Source organism: Nothoprocta perdicaria, unplaced genomic scaffold, assembly GCF_003342845.1.
Source record: "Nothoprocta perdicaria isolate Ctin4 unplaced genomic scaffold, notPer1 scaffold_798, whole genome shotgun sequence".
Classification (NCBI taxonomy): Eukaryota; Metazoa; Chordata; class Aves; order Tinamiformes; family Tinamidae; genus Nothoprocta; species Nothoprocta perdicaria.
The window spans coordinates 1-15,982 of NW_020456085.1; the positions used below are offsets into that span (position 1 = coordinate 1).

At 50.4% G+C, this 15,982-nt stretch overlaps 2 protein-coding genes across 2 annotated transcripts; one reads left to right on the top strand and one right to left on the bottom strand.

Moving 5' to 3' along the window:
- Positions 1-3: 3 nt before the first annotated feature.
- LOC112957935 (interferon-induced very large GTPase 1-like) lies at positions 4-4,446 on the top strand (the record flags this gene model as incomplete). The annotated part of the gene is made up of 1 exon (XM_026051708.1): positions 4-4,446. A coding segment is annotated over one exon (4,404 nt), but the record flags the coding sequence as incomplete, so codon positions are not given.
- A 3,140-nt stretch (positions 4,447-7,586) lies between these two features.
- On the bottom strand, positions 7,587-15,309 carry LOC112957934 (interferon-induced very large GTPase 1-like). Its single transcript, XM_026051707.1, is given in 1 exon segment — positions 7,587-15,309. A coding segment is annotated over 1 exon segment (7,359 nt). The 3' UTR covers positions 7,587-7,950.
- Between the last annotated feature and the right edge of the window lie 673 nt (positions 15,310-15,982).

A 15,982-nucleotide genomic window follows, 5' to 3' on the forward strand; every position in this document is an offset into this window, starting at 1 on the left:
CACCCCATGGACCTCCAGATGGCCATTTTCCATTGTGCCGATGATTTCATGAGGCAGTACATGGCAACCAAGCTCGCCTTCTGCCAGCTTGCGCTTCCCCTCCTGGTACCAAACCCATGCACCTCCCAGATCGAGTTCCCCCTCTGGTCCCTCAGCCACATTAAAAAGAGCTGGAAGGGCACAGAGAAAGTGGCGAGGCAGAGCACAATCAGGAGTCACCAGAACAAACTGATCTGCCAGGCGGAGACCCCCATCGTGTCCTTCGTGCGCATTGGGACTTCTCCTTCCTCTTCCAAGTCGCAGATCCTGAATGCCCTGCTGAGCAAACACAAACACGACACTTTCTTCCATCGACACTGCAAAGGCAGCACCCCAGACTGCCTGCTGATGGAAGGCCTTGTGGAGATCTCCTGGTACTGTCCCAGTGGAGGTGCGGACGACAGATTTGAGAACTGCATTGCGTTCACTAACTTACATGGGGACGCAAGAGAACACAAACAACAAGTTAAATTTCTACAGGAGATAGCTTCTCTAAATGTGGTCCTGCTTACCACTTCTGATGAGACTGAGGTGGGTAGGCAGATTGTGTGTGATCTCTTGAGGTCCCCAAAGCCCTTTGTTTGCCTTCTCACGGAGAAGGAGGGCAGTGCGGTGAGTATAACCAAGCAGAACCTCATCGTGTCTGACAAGCGCAACCTCAACGTAAAAATACCCATCAAAAACAGGAACGAGGCCGACTTGGTTGATGATTTGGCCAACACAATCAGAGTTCTACTAGAAGATGCCGAGAGTAGTTGCAGCCTTGACACATGTGCAGGAATCGCTCGCCAGCATGGCTTTCTGATTGATGTAGATAAAGAAGATTGCAAGGAAGCCAAGGCCGTGGCACAAGCACTGGTGGCCATCTGCAAGGAGAATAAGGTGGCAAGAGTGAAGGAAAAGCTCTTGCCTCTTCAAGGAGAATTATGGCATGAGTGGTGTAGAAAGGACAAGGAACTCACCCGTCTGCAGGAGAGGAATAGGAGCATTGAACAGCATCGCAGTGAAATCGAGTCAGAAAAACATGAGATAAGGCAGAAGCAGCTGGAAAAGGGATGCCCCCCAAATGAGCTGATGAAGCCAGTCTTGAAAATGATCCTGTCTGATTCGGAATCCACCAAGAAGTACTTTCTGGAGTGGATGAAAATGTTCATGGATGCCTTGTCAGCTGACCACCTTGAAGAACTCCAGCAGAAATACCATGCCTTGTGGTCACAAATGAAGGAGAAAGCCGACTCTGAAGGCAATGTCAGTGCAGGAGATAAACTAAGGCATAGGTTGGAAGCATTGTCAGCCGAGATAAGTGCTTCGACAATAGGTCTTGAGCACATTCTGAGGGAAATTGGGCAGATTTATGAAGCTCTGGATGTGAATACTCAAAAAGAGAAACATTTTCTTCAGCTGCCGCAGATCGCGGCCAAACTGATGGTTTCCGGGTATCCCATTGAGCTGATGGATGGCGATGCTTCCTACGTGCCATTAGAATGGGTCGGGGCCATCTTTGACAGACTAGCTGCGATGCTAGGGGACAAGCGAGTGTACGTCCTTTCGGTGCTTGGCATCCAGAGCACGGGCAAGTCAACGCTGCTGAACGCCATGTTTGGCCTGCAGTTCAACGTCAGTGCGGGGAGGTGCACGCGGGGAGCGTTCATGAGGCTGCTGAAGGTGGACAAGGACCTCCAAGAGGACGTGAACTTTGACTACATGCTCATYGTTGACACCGAAGGACTTCGTGCCGTCGAGCTGGCCAATAAGCAGTCGCTCAACCACGACAACGAGCTAGCCACCTTCGTCATTGGCATCGGCAACATGACCCTCATCAATATCTTTGGAGAGAATCCCTCGGAAATGCAGGACGTGCTGCAGATAGCCGTGCAGGCTTTTCTGAGGATGAAGCAAGTCAACCTGTCCCCCAGCTGCTTGTTTGTGCACCAAAACGTCGGCGAGATAACTGCAAAGGAGCAAAACATGGAAGGACAACGGTGCCTGCAGCAGAAGCTGGATGAGATGACAGTGACAGCCGCCCAGCAGGAATTCTGCGATGCCACCTGCTTCAGCGACGTCATCCGCTTCGACGTGAAGACCCACGTCCATTACTTTGCTCATCTTTGGGAAGGCAACCCACCGATGGCRCCACCCAACCCCGCTTACAGCCAGAACGTGCAGGAGCTGAAGAGCAAAATTCTCCAAGCTGCCAAGAAGGAGTCGCAGGGCAGCATTTTAAGGCTCTTGAGCTTGAAAGAGCGGATTCGGGACCTGTGGAATGCTTTGCTGAACGAAAATTTTATTTTTAGCTTCAAGAATTCTGTGGAGATTGCCGCATACAAGAAACTGGAAATGGCATTTAGCCAGTGGACCTGGCAGCTGAGAAGTCACATCCTGGATCTGCAAATGAAACTGGACAATAGAATTCGGAATGGGGAATTGCAGATGATCACCGTAGAACACCTGGAGAAACTGGTGCAAGAAAAGAATACTGCTGTCATGAAAGAGCTGGAATCCTTTTTCAGTGAGGACAAAGACCGTGAGATCCTGGTCCAGTGGAAATCCAGCACTGAAATTAAGCTGAAGGAACTGAAAGAGTCACTTTTTGCTGAAACCAGACGGAAGTGCGAGAAACTTATTGACTTAAAGAAGAAACAGAGTAAATTGGATGAGAGGAAGTCAGAATATGAAAATGAGCTTCTGGAAAGGAGCAGGACGTTGGCTCTGTCTCTAAAAGGCCAGGAACTAAGTGAAGCACAATTAAGAAGGAGCTTTGATAGTCTCTGGGTCACCTGGGTTACTGAAGTGTCCTCTGCTGCTCCACCTATAGAAGAAGTTAATATTGATGTGGATATTGAAGATATCCTTCTAGACCACTTCAAGGAGCCTAATCTAGCGGCGAGAATCAAGTTATTTTCCAAACAGCGGTGTTTTTCTGTTGACTTGGAGAAACATGTCGTCAAAAAAAAGCAGTGGCGCTTTTGGCAGACCAGTTTAGATGATGCCGAGGTGGACCACGTGCATCACATCACAGATAACATCACGGTGAATGTGATGGCAAGCCTTGATAAGAAAGAGAGGGACAAAATGGATTACAGTCGAAATTTTATCCATGAAATACTGAATGAAGTACAGAAAGGCATAGACTCTGTTCCTAGCAATGCAAAATTTGTTTTTAAAAAAGATTACYGCATAGATTTGTCACTGTATCTGTGTACAAAGGCAGCTGAAAGGTTTAAGGACATGCATGCAGCATTCAAAAGAGCAAACGACCCAGCCATCTACCTACAAAGTAAGAGAGAAGATTTCTTCAAGTGCTTCCAGATTTCCTGCCAAGGAGCCACTTCYATCACAACGTTTGCTGACTTTTTGTGCAGTAAGATTTCTCCAGCACTTTGCCAGGCAGTGTATGAGAAGACAGCTATTGCCATAGCTCGAGACATGAGGATTAAAGTCCAAGATTTTGGTGGCAATCGAGCTCAGCTAGAGGTTTGCATATTGAAATACCTGGCACAAGAGGAAAGTTTTGAGAAATTCAGGCGCTACCTTTATTCCCCAAGAGAATTTTTTCAGGAGTACATCAAGAAACTTGTTCATGAGTACTGTTTAGATAAGAACAGGAGGCTGGAGATGTTCTTAAATGACTCTCTTACCCATTACTATGAAAACATTCAGTCGGCTGTTTTTACATCAACCAGAGTTATCAAAGACAGAAATGACAGAAGCGACAAAATCTCCCTTTGGCTGGATGAATTCTGCAGCAGTCTTAAAGAGGTGCTAAGCTTGCCCAGGAAGGACCTGAAAAGTATTGAACATCTGAAGGTAACGGACATAGAGTTCCTGAATAATGCCGTGACAGAAGCCCTGGCTCCCCTGCAYGATGAACTTAAGCAAGGTTTTGCTAATGCTGATCTCAACTCCTTTGGGAGGCAGCCACACACCATACTCGCCGAGCAGTGTGCAGGGTGCTGGGAGCAGTGTCCCTTTTGTGGGGCCCTTTGCACAAACACTCTGGCGAATCACGATGGAGACCATCAGCTTGTTTTCCATCGTCCGAACGTTTTGACGGGATACAAGTGGTATAAAACAGACAATCTAGTAATCGACATTTGTTCTAGTAGCGTTGCAAGTGAATGTTTGTTCCGTATTGGTGAAGACAAGTGGATTCCTTACAAGAAATACCGGGAGGCAGGGCCTCCTTATTCTACTTGGAACATTCTACCAGATCCATCCATGAAAGCGTACTGGAAATGGTTTGTGTGTCACTTCAGGACACAGCTGGAAAAATGGTTCAATGGCAAATTTCAAGGCAAAGGAGAAATTCCTGACGCGTGGAAGAAAATTACAAAGCAGGAAGTGCTCTCACAATTGGACAAATTTTAGACCAAGTTGCTATGAAGGAAGAGCTGCAAGCATTCTGCAGGTTAGAAGAAGACAATGCAGGCATACCCACAAGGATTATGATCGCGCCCTCAAGTCCTGCAAAATAACCTATCTATCTGCTCAGAGATTTGGGTGAAATAAGGGGCACCACTCCTGCCCCTTACTCCCGCTCGGTTCTATTGCTTCATGATCAAGTGGGGGGTTTTCTTGCCTTCTTGACGCAAACATGGAAGTCAGCTTTGGGTAAGAGCAAAAAGAAAAGCCTTACTGCAGCCAACAGGCGTAAGGCCAAGATCAAGTACCAGAGGAAGAGCAAAGATGACATGAGAAGGTATCACTCTATTGGGCTGTTATGAGATAATGGTACTGCCAAAAAATACCCTCCCTGCAGCAAGTACTTTTCTTACCTAAAGAGTGAACTGTGGTATCTGAGATAGTTCCACAGTTGGGGGGACCTGTGTTCCTTTTTATTTGGGGGGACTTATTTTTCCTTTATATATAACGAAGTGCTTTCTATCTTTGAATTTGCTAAGGCAGCTACTTCTGTCAGCCTGGGCAGCCTTAGACAGTGATTTAACTCCTTAGGTTAATGAGGTGTATTTCACGTGATAAGATGTACCCAGGCTTCCATGACCTGGCTAGATTTCCTGTAGCTCTCAATCAAGCCAAGTGCTTTTGTGATTTGCTTTTGTATGTTTTGGTTTGTTTTGTTCGTGATTTGCCTTTCTCTAACCAATTTCAGTATCACGCAGTGTCTGCAGCCGGCGACAGCGGATTCTCTTAGTGTTTCTGCTATCAAAGCGGGCGGGTGCCAACTGTTTAATGGAACAGAGAATGTGAAAGTGGCCAAAGGAGCAAGGAGTCAGAGGAGTAGAGTGCAGAGTCCTGCACCTGGGCAGGAATAACCCCAGGCACCAGCACAGAGCAGGGGTGACCTGCTGGAGAGCAGCTCCATGGAGAGGGACCTGGGAGTCCTGGGGACACCAAGTCACCCGTGGGGCAGCAGGGCTTGGTGGCCAAGGAGGCCAGTGGGCTCCTGGCTGCATCCGGAGGCCGTTGGCAGCAGGGCAGGGAGGGGATCCTGCCCCTCTGCTCAGCTCTGCGGAGGCCAAAGCTGGAGCGTTGGGGGCAGCTCTGGGCTCCCCAGGACAAGGGGGCCGTGGAGCTGCTGGAGAGGGGCCAGCGCAGAGCRCCAGGGCTGAGGAAGGGCCTGGAGCAGCTCTCGTGTGAGGAGAGCCCGAGCGAGCGGGGCCTGCTGAGCCTGGAGAAGAGGAGGGTGAGAGGGGAGCTGATTAACATGGGTAAGTTCATGAAGGGGGAATGTAGGGAGGAAAGGGCCAAGCTCTTCTCAGTGGTGGCCTGTGACAGGACAAGGGGTAATGGGTACAAGWTGAAACCCAGGCAGTTCCATCTCCAGGTGAGGAGGAACTTCTTCACTGTGAGGGTGACAGAGCAGTGGAACAGGCTGCCCAGGGAGGCTGTGGAGTCTCCTTCTCTGGAGGTCTTCCAAACCCGCCTGGATGCCACCCTGTGCCACATGCTCTGGGTGTCCCTTGCTGGAGCAGGAAGGCTGGACTAGATGATCTCTAGAGGTCCCTTCCAACCTTGAACACTCCGTGATTCTGTGTCATTCTGTGTTCCTGTGAGTAGAAGGCTGCAGTGTTTCCTCCGCAGCTCCCTCTGTGCACCCGGAACYTCCAGGACCCGGCACATCCAGTGCATTCCTTTGTTCTAATCTTTTGTACTCTTTGCTAATAAACGTGCTGAGTCGGAGCGGGTTGGTCTCTGTGAGCCGTGGGAAGGGAAGGGGAAGGAGCGGCCCAGGAGCCCTCGTGGCCCTCAACGGCTGCCCATGCCGTACGGAGCCGGGATCCTGTCCTCGTGCCCTGGGCCTTAGACCCTCTACAGGCCCTCGTAACCTCAGAGCGCAGATAAACACTGGGCATTTCTAGCCCAGCCTCCTCCTGACCCCAAAACAGGGTGAGCACTTAAACTGAGACCGGCCTGCTTAGGCTTGACAGTCTGTCCAGCCTGTTCTTGAAAACCCCTGGAGAGGGAGATCCCTCTGCCTCTCCGGGACTCTCCCTTCCCTGCAGCTGGGTGCAACCATCCCTGGTGAAACCTTGTTGGACCCAGGAGGGCCCTGCTCCCCTCAGCACCCCAGAACGGGGCTCAGCACCCTCACAGCGAGCCCAGCACCCGCTAAGAGGCCAGGTCCCTTCAGCTCCCCACAACAGGGCACAGCACCCCTCTACGCAGTCCAGCTCCCTCCAGCCCATCTGTAACAATATGGGGGTCCAGCACCCCCATAACCAGCCCAGCACCCTTTAACTGGCCAGATCCCCACAGCTCCCATGGAAGAGGCCCAGCTCCCCACAGGAGCTGGCCCAAACAGAGCTCAGCCTTCCCCTTGTTCCCCCAAACAAAGCCCCAGAACCCCCAGAACAYGCCCAGCTGCCCGTAAACGAGCCCTGGGTCCACCCAGCACCCGGAGAAGGTTGTGGTGGAGGTGGCTGGGGTGGAGGTGGTGAGAGGTGTCTGCAGCAGCATCTCCAACTGGGCCACCGCTGGTACGTCCTCCTTGGCCATGCTGCCTGGACGGCTTCTCCTCCTATGCCACTATGCCTTAGGCAGCTCCTGGAGCAAGGACTTGCTCCTTGTCTGTGGTCTCCAGGATCAGGACCCTAGGGTCCTAGCATTGGACCCTGCTTTTGTGTTTTTCACGCCCTGCCTCTGTCCCCACTCCAGTTCCTCAGTGCTTCAATCGCTGCACATCTCTGCTAGGAGCGGTGGAAATCGCTATATCCACCACCAAAACCCAGAGGGAGAGGTGGTCCTCTCGGAGAGCCTCCAGACCTCCCCATGGATCTGAGCATCCTGGATCCAGCTTTCCCACGGCAGAGTGCAATCGACTGTCACCGGGCTCATCGGGAGACTCCTGGATTGTGCAGCAAGGAAGTACCGGGGCTTGGGGACCACCTCCCCCATGAGCACCGCAGGATGCTGCCCACCCACAACGAGAACGTCAGCAGCCAAGAGACTCCTGTCAATGTTTAATACTGATACAGAGCCATGAAGGTGAGTTACAGAGCCAGGGAGGGTGAGTTACAGAGAGAGCAGAGCCAGAGGGGCAAAGGCAAGATACAGACGTGGATGAGACCAACATTGCATGACATCTCCATTCCCAAAGACATCACACGAGAGGATTGCACTGGTCCTGTTAGACTTTAAAACCGCAGGCTTCAGCAGAGATTGCTTCATGGAAGGCCTAAGTTAAACACTCCATAGGTGGCTTACAGAAAGTCAGAGATGTTCTATAGTGGCCATGGCATCACCTGGGTTTGTGCCTTGCAGATTCTGCCCGCTATTCTTTGGTGCCTTTGCAGAAGCTTGGCCTTTGAGCTTATTTTTTATGGAAATAAGAACGGGAACGGAGTTAACAAAGTACGAAATAAAATTCAGCTRGAATTCCAGCTGGAATAATCTCTAGACTGCCTACAATGGAAGCCAGGATGTTCAGTCCATTAGCAGACAGTTTTGGAGCTATGAGATGATGTGTTGAGGTGATAACGCTTCCAGCTCACAGATCACATCTTTCTTTGTAAACTTACTCCATTCTGCAGGGATTGCTCCTTTGCCCTCAAATTTTGCCTGGTAATCTTGTTCCAGCTGTGAGCGGAAATGGGACACAAACCATTTCCAGTACGCTTGCATGGAGCTGTCTGGTGTGATGCTCCAGTTGGCATAAGCTGGTCCTGCTTTCCTGTAATTTTTATAGGGAATTTCATTGTTATTGCCAAGCACAAGAAGAGAGTCGCTCGCCACAAGACTGGAGCAAATCTCAATGACAAAGTGGTTTGTTCCAGTCCACTGGGTTCCATTCAAGACCTGAGGACGATGGAAGTGGACACTGTGGTCCCCGTCATGATCAGGTATTGTGCTTGTACAAAGAGCATTGCAGAAGGGACACTGCTCCCAGCAGCCATGGAGCTGGTCAAACAATATTTTATGAGGTTTCAAGTTAAAAGGTTTCATATCCGTCACTGAAAATTCCTGTTTCAGCTTTTCTAGCACAGGCACCAGTGCTTTACTCATTGCCTCCTTAAGGAACTCTATGTCCTTTATTTCCTGGTGCTCGATGCGTTTCAGATCACTTCGAGGAAGTTCAAAATTGTCTCCAAGTCTGCTACAAAAYTCATCCAGCCATAGGGAGACATTTCCATGTTTGTCTTTGACAACTTGGGTAGAAGCAACAATAGCAGAAACAATAAGAGTCTGGAATGAATTCAGGGAGATACTTAGCAAGTCCTTCAGCCTTGGATTTTTCTTGTCTAAGCAATAGTTGTTGACACAGTTTTCGATGAAACTTTCTAAAAACTCTTTGGGGAAATGGATGTACTTCCTGAACTTCTCAAAATCCTCTTCCTCTGCAAGGGAGATGAGAATAGCTGTTTCTAGCTTAGATCGATTGCCATTGAAAGCTGGATGGTTGGACCGCATCTCACAGGCTATGTCGATGGCAGTCTTGGCATACACTGCCTGCCGAAGAGCTGCTGAAAGCTTCTCGCACAGAAAAGCAGCAAAAGCTGTGACAGAGGTTGCTCCTTGGCAGGAAATGTGGAAAATTTTGAAGAAGTCTTCTCTCTTGCTCTCCAGGTAGAAAGTCGGATCGTTGGCTCTTTTGAAAGCCTTATGCATATTTTCAAACCTTTCTGCTGCCATTTTGCACAGACACACTGCCAGGTAGATTCTGTACTCATTGGAAAAGACGTATTTGGAAGCACTGGCTGCAGAGTCCAGCTCTTCTCTTATTTTATTCAGGATCTCATGAATGTAGCATTGGTTGTAATCCATCGTCTCCTCCTCCTTTGTGTCGATGGTTGTGCTGACGAGCTGCGTGATGCGGATTTCAAGCTGCTGGATTTTGGCTATTTCACAGCTGTCCAAAGACTTTTTAAAGAAGGACACTGCTCTCTTCATGACAACATGCTTGGAAATATCAATTTCCAAGGCGTCTTTCTGCAAGAAGCACTTTATCTTCTCCTCTATGTTTGGCTCTTGTTTGAAATGCTCCAGGAGAATATTCTCAATATCGAGGGTTATGTTTGGTTCTGCGGAAGGAGGTGCAGTTGAAGATACTTCGTAGACCCATTTTTTCCAAAGGCTATCAAAGTGTTCTCTCAGTTTTTCTTCGCTCAGCTCTTCGTTCTTTAGTGACAAAGCCAACTTGTGGCTTCTTTTGAAAAGCTCCTGTTCGTATTCCGACTTCTTCCGATCCAGCTTGTTCTGATTCTTCTTTAGCTCAATGAAATCTGCAGACTTGCGCAGTGTGTCATCGACAAGCACTTCTTTCAGGTTTTTCAGCTTATTTTCAATGCTTGCTTTCCACTGAATCAAAATCCCACTGTCCTCATCTTCCCTGAAATAGCATTCCACGTCATTCAAGATAGACTTATATTTCTCTTGAACTTCCTCCATGAGACTTCTTTGGGTTATGTGCTGAATTTCTCCCTTTTTAATACGATTGTTCAGTTTCCTCTGCAAGTCCAGAATGTGGCTCCGCAGCTGCCAGGTCCATTGACTATACGCTGTTTCTAACTTGTTGTATGCGGCAATTTCCAGGGTGTTTTTGAAACTAAAGACAAACTTTTCATTCAGCAGAGCCTTCCACAGGTCCCGAATCCGCACTTTCAAGCCGGAGAGCCTTAAAATGCTGCCCTGCGACTCCTTCTTGGCAGCTTGGAGAATTTTGCTCTTCAGCTCCTGCACGTTCTGGCTGTAAGCGGGGTTGGGTGGYGCCATCGGTGGGTTGCCTTCCCAAAGATGAGCAAAGTAATGGACGTGGGTCTTCACGTCGAAGCGGATGACGTCGCTGAAGCAGGTGGCATCGCAGAATTCCTGCTGGGCGGCTGTCACTGTCATCTCATCCAGCTTCTGCTGCAGGCACCGTTGTCCTTCCATGTTTTGCTCCTTTGCAGTTATCTCGCCGACGTTTTGGTGCACAAACAAGCAGCTGGGGGACAGGTTGACTTGCTTCATCCTCAGAAAAGCCTGCACGGCTATCTGCAGCACGTCCTGCATTTCCGAGGGATTCTCTCCAAAGATATTGATGAGGGTCATGTTGCCGATGCCAATGACGAAGGTGGCTAGCTCGTTGTCGTGGTTGAGCGACTGCTTATTGGCCAGCTCGACGGCACGAAGTCCTTCGGTGTCAACGATGAGCATGTAGTCAAAGTTCACGTCCTCTTGGAGGTCCTTGTCCACCTTCAGCAGCCTCATGAACGCTCCCCGCGTGCACCTCCCCGCACTGACGTTGAACTGCAGGCCAAACATGGCRTTCAGCAGCGTTGACTTGCCCGTGCTCTGGATGCCAAGCACYGAAAGGACGTACACTCGCTTGTCCCCTAGCATCGCAGCTAGTCTGTCAAAGATGGCCCCGACCCATTCTAATGGCACGTAGGAAGCATCGCCATCCATCAGCTCAATGGGATACCCGGAAACCATCAGTTTGGCCGCGATCTGCGGCAGCTGAAGAAAATGTTTCTCTTTTTGAGTATTCACATCCAGAGCTTCATAAATCTGCCCAATTTCCCTCAGAATGTGCTCAAGACCTATTGTCGAAGCACTTATCTCGGCTGACAATGCTTCCAACCTATGCCTTAGTTTATCTCCTGCACTGACATTGCCTTCAGAGTCGGCTTTCTCCTTCATTTGTGACCACAAGGCATGGTATTTCTGCTGGAGTTCTTCAAGGTGGTCAGCTGACAAGGCATCCATGAACATTTTCATCCACTCCAGAAAGTACTTCTTGGTGGATTCCGAATCAGACAGGATCATTTTCAAGACTGGCTTCATCAGCTCATTTGGGGGGCATCCCTTTTCCAGCTGCTTCTGCCTTATCTCATGTTTTTCTGACTCGATTTCACTGCGATGCTGTTCAATGCTCCTATTCCTCTCCTGCAGACGGGTGAGTTCCTTGTCCTTTCTACACCACTCATGCCATAATTCTCCTTGAAGAGGCAAGAGCTTTTCCTTCACTCTTGCCACCTTATTCTCCTTGCAGATGGCCACCAGTGCTTGTGCCACGGCCTTGGCTTCCTTGCAATCTTCTTTATCTACATCAATCAGAAAGCCATGCTAGCGAGCGATTCCTGCACACGTGTCAAGGCTGCAACTACTCTCGGCATCTTCTAGTAGAACTCTGATTGTGTTGGCCAAATCATCAACCAAGTCGGCCTCGTTCCTGTTTTTGATGGGTATTTTTACGTTGAGGTTGCGCTTGTCAGACACGATGAGGTTCTGCTTGGTTATACTCACCGCACTGCCCTCCTTCTCCGTGAGAAGGCAAACAAAGGGCTTTGGGGACCTCAAGAGATCACACACAATCTGCCTACCCACCTCAGTCTCATCAGAAGTGGTAAGCAGGACCACATTTAGAGAAGCTATCTCCTGTAGAAATTTAACTTGTTGTTTGTGTTCTCTTGCGTCCCCATGTAAGTTAGTGAACGCAATGCAGTTCTCAAATCTGTCGTCCGCACCTCCACTGGGACAGTACCAGGAGATCTCCACAAGGCCTTCCATCAGCAGGCAGTCTGGGGTGCTGCCTTTGCAGTGTCGATGGAAGAAAGTGTCGTGTTTGTGTTYGCTCAGCAGGGCATTCAGGATCTGCGACTTGGAAGAGGAAGGAGAAGTCCCAATGCGCACGAAGGACACGATGGGGGTCTCCGCCTGGCAGATCAGTTTGTTCTGGTGACTCCTGATTGTGCTCTGCCTCGCCACTTTCTCTGTGCCCTTCCAGCTCTTTTTAATGTGGCTGAGGGACCAGAGGGGGAACTCGATCTGGGAGGTGCATGGGTTTGGTACCAGGAGGGGAAGCGCAAGCTGGCAGAAGGCGAGCTTGGTTGCCATGTACTGCCTCATGAAATCATCGGCACAATGGAAAATGGCCATCTGGAGGTCCATGGGGTGTATACGTGTCAGCCCTGTTGCAGCAGACACGTTGATTTCCTCATTCTTAGCATTTAAAAAGTCGCTGTAAATATCGGAGGAGTCATCTGCGTGCTGAACCTCAGGGCTCGTCGCATTCAGCGCACTCAGAATGCCTGCCTTGACTTGGCTGTCCTCCTGGCAAACCAGGTATCTTACACGATAGTCCAGCATCAGCAGCTTCTGCAGAAAGTAGGAGGGGTATTCACTGCCACTTCTAGGCTGGCTGTCCCTCAGGGAAGTCTTGTTGATAACGTGGAAGTCCGCCATCCCCATCTTCCTCGGATAGTAAGCTTCTAATCCCAGGTATTTAATCAACTTGAGGAACTCTTGGCCTCTGGAACCCTCATGCATTTCAGGATCCTCTGACTTCTGTGGCGATGGCCTTGATGAATCCTTCTGCTTAGCATCGGAACAAATATCAATTAGCTCCTGTTTTATAATTTCTTTCCGTAGATCGCTGTTAGAGGCCGCGTATTCTCCATTTACAAGGGCAGTCAGATCTTTCGACAGAGCACCCCCAGGGTCACAGCGACCGTGTTTTTTAAGGATATCACTGACTTCTTGGGACAATGAGTCTCCCATGTGGTGCTTCATCCGAGTCAAGCATTTAAACTTCAGCTCTGGAGACACGTCCTTGCGTCTGGCTGCCATACGCAGACCTGTCAGGAGCAGGAATGCCTGAGCTCTGGGAATTGCCTGGTTCTTCAGGCACGTGTAGCGTTCATGCGCCTTCTTCATTTCACTCAACATGAAGTCGACTTCTGGCAACGCAAGGAGATACCGAAAAGTGCAGTTTTCTTCTTGAAATCCTGCACTCTCTGCAATGCACAGAAGCAATGATTCCACATCTCTCTCCCCTCTCTCTCTTAGAGCCTTCAAGAAGGAGCCCAAAGCTGAACTCAGATTTAGGCTGACTTTAACTTTTGCTTCTGTCTCTACCTCTGGAGGATGCCCAAACGCAGCTTTTTCCATAAGATCCTTCATTTTCTGGAGACTGTCCAAGAGATCACAGAATTCAGAAATACATGATGTTCTGGGGGGTTCTTCTTCCTCATGAAACACCCACTGCATAATGAAAGAAGATTTGGGGAAATTGTCCACTGAGAAGATGTGAGGATCAAGAAGGCCACGCAAGAGAAATTTTATAGACAAGGCATTAGGAAGAGATGAATATTTGCATGAWGAAACTGTGTTTATGAGGAAATTCTGCAGCACTTTGTTTGATAGGCAAGTGCTAACCCAGATCATGTTGCTCTTTGTTTTTTCACTCAGCTCTTGCTTGAAGATCATGAGTTTCACTAGATGCTGCTCAGCCTCACTGACTTCCCAGGACTTGATCTCCTCCAAGAATGGCTGGGTTTGTCCCAAAGCGCTCACTGTTCCCTCCTCACACAATTTATTTACAGGGAGATTTGTTAAGCTCTCATAGGCGGCCTGGAGGCTGCTGCTCAGCTGATGAACGTTTCTAAAGTCTTGTCCGTGATGGGAGAGGATGATGTCCCACACCGGGATGAGCTGAAAGCCTCGGTCGATCACACGCCAAGTTGTGTTATTAGTGACTAGCCCAGATTTCCACTCAGCAAGGGAATCCACCTCTGAGGGGCCTCCTGTTTTGGTCACAAAGAGCAGAATGGCTTTCTTCTCCTTTTGTGTGTCTCTTCCCTTAAACGATGCCGCCGAACTGGACTGGGARGTTCGAATCTCCCCCGCTGCGCTGAAGGCAAAGCGCTCACAGCTGGCCCCAACGTAGCAGTTGAGTGCTTCCGACGCTTGCTTTTTCATGTCTTCTCGCTCCTCAGCCCGGAATCCTTCCACAGACGCTTTCCACCAGAAGATGCCCCCAAAGTGCAGGGGGCCCTGGTTTACATGGGACCCAAACCTGCTGAAGAAGCTCCCACACCTGCTTTGCAGCACGTTAGGCTGGTTCGCTTCCGCAGTGATGCTCAGGATGCGCTCCAGCTCCTGCAGCTCCTGCAGCGCGGCAGCCGAGAGGCGAAGCTGATGCTTTTGGAAGTAGCAGGAGGCCAGAGGGATGTACTGGAACTTGGTGGTGCAAATACAGGCCTGCTCGGCGCGCGACTGCTGGCTTTCCACCGACTGGGCGGATGTGCTGCGGTCTAGAGCACCTTCAATGTTGAATCCCCAGCACGAGGCTTTGGCAGCGATGCTCATACTGAAGCCCAGCTGCTCCATGGACTTGGTGAAAGTGGCTTCTGCTGCGGCGGACGAAAACTCCTTCTTCTCGAGCAGCGACCCTTGCTCTGGACCGGCGAGCTTGAATCCCTCGGGAACGTCGATGAGCTGCTCCCGCTTGGCCAGCATGTCCTCCAGGCGCCTGGTTCGGTAAATGCCCTGCAGGGCCAGGCCCCCGGACGCCCACCTCAGCACTTCCTCATCGGAGACGTTCGCGCTCCGGCACGCCGGTTTCTCCTGCTGCCCCAGCTGCTTGTGCATCTCCTCCACCGCCTTCACCATCTTGTTCTCCGACGGCGTCAGACCGTCCTGGGCAGCGCGCAAGTCTTTGTGCAGCTCCTCCTCTCTTCTACATCCCTTGCTGTGGCCGCTCTCTTTCTGCATTTCTTTCAGGTCCTTCAGAGCCGCCTTGTGTCTCTCTTGCGACTCCTTCAAGCGCTGCTTCTGCGAGTCCTCCTCTCTTTTCTGCTTGTCTTCGATCTCCAGGAGTTTGAGAAGCGCCTTTTTTTCCCAGGGCTGCCGTGCCTCCCCTGCCAGTTTAAGGTAGTCCTCATGCTGCAGGTGCTGGAGAGCCTCATTGCAGGTAACGCCCAGGATCTCCGAGAGTTTGGGCAGCCAGAATTCCGCCTCCAGCCCTTGTTTCACACAGCTTTGCGCCAGGGCACTTTTGGCCGCGCTCTCCTTTTTCTCCTCCTTGGAGCTGCCCTTCTCCGCCTGCATGGCTGCGAAAGAGGAGAGCAGACGGTCRGCAAGCACACCTGGCAATTCCCTCTGTGCTGCTGAATACCCAGGAGAATCCTCCGGGCATGACCCTTCCATGGGGGTCTCRCCTCCTCCTACCCACTGCGCTTTCCTACCGGCCTTTTCCGACGTAACTAGCCACCCCAGGGACCTGTTGCTCTGCTCTTTGCCCTGGCACAGCCTCTCGTGCCAGCCTGTATTTTACATTCCCTTGTATCTGGACTATTCGGTTCACATTTTGGGGATCTCACCCATCTCACCTTGCAGCAGGTGCTGCGCTCGGCAGCACGCTCGGCTCTCCAGGTGACCAAGGAAATTCAAGCAAGGCGGACCATCCCTCAGCAGGCTCAGTGGACACGGCTGGGTTGAGAGGATGGAGAGAGGGARCACTGCAGGGAGCCGGGAATCGAAACACCAAGACCARGAGCTAAAAAGCCTAAAGGRGAAAACCAGGGAGGCAGCGGATGGCACCCCAGGAACATCAAGGATTCAGTGCAGGGAAGCCTTTTCTCCAAACCTGATGACTGCCCTGGCAGCATGAGCGGTATTTGGGGSTATGGGCAGAGCAGCGCCTTGCCTCGGAGCTAAACCCAGCTCCTGCTGTGTCCATTAGCCCAGGACCTGTTCTATATTTACGAGGTGTGGGTCTCCT